We start from the raw sequence: 3,206 nt of genomic DNA, 5'->3' as shown, positions 1-3,206 counted from the left end.
TTGATCAGGAGGGTCTGATGGTTGGTCTTAACAACCCTCCACATGTTGACGGGCCTTGAGCCCAACACTAGACCAAGGAGAGAACATGTTTGGGTTATAGAGTCGCGACACAACTTCTGACGTGAGTCTTGACCGGAGAATGATGACGCTTTGAAATATTGGCAGCTTTAATGTGCGATGCACTGAAGGTGGAGTGTAATGGGGCGCAGTGGGAAGCCTTCGTGCAGGTTATTATATAATAGTTACTCACATTGACTTCAAATACTTAATAATACTGAACCGGTGTTGCAAAAGTTGACTACAGTCGAAGATGAATCAGTTATGCGAAATAAGTTAATATATATTGATCCATCACAACATACTGGTACTTTGCAGCAAATAGCTACTATATAAGTACTTTAATTTAAGAGGAGGAGCAGAAAATTGTCCACAAATCAAATACCAATAATATATTTCACAAACTATTACGGAAATAGCTAGACATAAAGCAACTTACTAACGAACACCAGGATTCACATGCAGACGACGAGTCACAATACCGAGGGTGAAGATGTGACGACCAGACCACACACCAGACGATGAGGAGATGACGTTTCGGTCCGCCACGGACCATTATCAAGTCGAGTGTTGAGATGACTCAACACTCAAGGTTGCCGTAGCTCCGTCATTTGCTGCAGACTGATGCAATGTGCAACACCAAGAGCTGTCAAGTGGCAGCAAGCCGCAAGTAGATATTATTACATAGACTCCTGGACGACCCTTGACCCCTGGACGACCCTTGACCCCTGGACGATCCTTGACCCCTGGACTATCCTTGACCCCTGGACGACCCTTGACACCTGGATAACCCTTGACTCCTGGACGACCCTTGACCCCTGGACGACCCTTGACCCCTGGACGACTCTTGACACCTGGATAACCCTTGACTCCTGGACGACCCTTGACCCCTGGACGACCCTTGACCCCTGGACGACTCTTGACCCCTGGACTATCCTTGACCCCTGGACGACCCTTGACACCTGGATAACCCTTGACCCCTGGACGATCCTTGACCCCTGGACGACCCTTGACCCCTGGACGACCCTTGACACCTGGACAACCCTTGACCCCTGGACGATCCTTGACCGCTAGATGACCCTTGACCCCTGAACGACCCTTGACCCTTGGACCCCAGGACGACCCTTGACCCCTAGATGACCCTTGACCCCTGGACCCCTGGACAAGGAAGGTCTTCCTTCTGATGGTCACAACTTGTACAATCATATGAAATCTGGGTCGCGATACTACATGGATTTGACATATCTGGTCTTAACCCGACACACCCATGGTCTAGACCCGAGACTTCTGGTCTAGGCCCGATACACATGGTCTAGACCCGACACACACATGGTCTAGACCCGACACACACATGGTCTAGACCCTAGACTTCTGGTCTAGACCCGACACTTCTGGCCTAGACCCAGACCATTGATGAGTACAAGTACCAGCCCCTCAGGCTAGAGCAGGGGACAACATCCGCTACTCAGCCCGCGGTGTCAAGAAAAGAATTCAGTTCAATTTGGGCTGCGACACGAGAGAAACGTGAGCGAATCTGAAAATTTGTTGAAAAGATCACTGAGAAAGTTTCCAGTGAGTGAGGGAGGAGTGAGATGTGTGAGGGAGGAGTAAGATGTGTGAGGGAGGAGTGAGATGTGTGAGGGAGGAGTGAGATGTGTGAGGGAGGAGTGAGATGTGTGAGGGAGGAGTGAGATGTGTGAGGGAGGAGTGAGATGTGTGAGGGAGGAGTGAGATGTGTGAGGGAGGAGTGAGATGTGTGAGGGAGGAGTGAGATGTGTGAGGGAGGAGTGAGATGTGTGAGGGAGGAGTGAGATGTGTGAGGGAGGAGTGAGATGTGTGAGGGAGGAGTGAGATGTGTGAGGGAGGAGTGAAGTGTGTGAGGGAAATACACCTCAAGGAGTGTATCAAGCGGAACCATGGAGCTAGAGCTTAACCACTACAATGATAATTGAACACAATTGAGCCTCAGGGGCCCTAGAGTTCTGTGTAGCATTCAGGTAGATGTTATTTTACAAAATTATTGGGTCAGGGCAGGAGTTGGACGAGGGTCCTGGGTAGCCCCAGACACGCACCTTAACCCATTTACCACAACATGGGTTAAGGGTGACCTCTGGGGCTACCGTAAGACTGGTGGTCCATGATACAGGCAACTGCCCAGTGACATAGCTGGCATTAAACAATTCTAATAATGGGTTACCGGGTACACGATGTAAGAGTCTTAGAATATCATAGGTGATACCGTCCTCACCCGGAGCAGTGCTACTCCCCCTGGAGAGGGCTGCATCCAATTCATAATCTGAATATGGAACATCACATTCATCATGTTGCTTGCTCAACATGAAATTTATGAGAGCATTTCTGTCTCTGGACCTCGCCTGCAATTTCTCCCTAGTGCTAGCTGGTAACATTCCAAAACTGGAAACCTGAGCCCATTTTGTAATTAACTGGTTGGCTTTCTGTAGCGAGTTTGGGTGTGAAACTTGTCCATTATTTATACCAATAATTTTGTTTATGCCTTTCCAGGCTTTACCCAGGGGAGTATGAAGGTTAAGTCCACTAACAAAACCCTCCCATTCATTTTGTCTCAGTTCAGTCATTCTCTCCCTTGCCGCTGCAAGCGCGGCCTGAAACAGTTTTAACATTTGAGGAGTTCTAAGGTTCTTATATGCTTTACCTGTCTGTCTAGCAATTGATTTAAGCTCTTTCAGTTTAGCATCATCATAGTACTGGTTGTGTCTGACCTGTTTACCAGTACTTCTTTTTGTTTGGCGTGACTCACTATTTTTGATGGCCTCATAGGTTTAATTTACGAGGTCATCATACAACCTGACCAACCTGATGCTTTCCGTCCCATCTCACTGACCAGTTGCATGTGCAAAACCTTTGAGGGAATGGTGCTTAATAGATTATTGTATAGAGTTAAAGAACACATGTCACCTGATATCAATGGTTTCACACATGGTAAAAGTGTACACAACTGTATCACAACCTTTCTTACTGTTCATGGAGATAAAAGGCACAAGTACACAACATTTCTTGATTTAAAAAACGCCTTTGATATTGCTAATAGGTAAGTGATTATGTATGAATTAGCCAGAATGGATATAGGGGGACATTTATTACAATGGATACGAGGCTATCTTACCAAC

The 3,206-nt window shown here is 47.2% G+C and overlaps 1 protein-coding gene across 1 annotated transcript; it reads right to left on the bottom strand.

The window, feature by feature from the left end:
* Nucleotides 1-615: 615 nt before the first annotated feature.
* Nucleotides 616-1,263, bottom strand: LOC123759950 (macrophage receptor MARCO-like). The gene has a single exon (XM_045745202.2). It carries the CDS (start codon nucleotides 1,261-1,263, stop codon nucleotides 616-618), a length of 648 nt encoding a protein of 215 aa, XP_045601158.2.
* Between the last annotated feature and the right edge of the window lie 1,943 nt (nucleotides 1,264-3,206).

This window comes from Procambarus clarkii, chromosome 16 (assembly GCF_040958095.1).
Source record: "Procambarus clarkii isolate CNS0578487 chromosome 16, FALCON_Pclarkii_2.0, whole genome shotgun sequence".
Classification (NCBI taxonomy): domain Eukaryota; kingdom Metazoa; phylum Arthropoda; class Malacostraca; order Decapoda; family Cambaridae; genus Procambarus; species Procambarus clarkii.
The sequence above is the reverse complement of the archived record's forward strand: the minus strand, read 5'-3'. Positions and strand labels throughout refer to the sequence as shown.

Coding starts and splice junctions, on each gene's coding strand:
- LOC123759950 (XM_045745202.2), bottom strand. CDS start 1,263: ATGATTGTACAAGTTGTGACCATCAGAAGGAAGACCTTCCTTGTCCAG.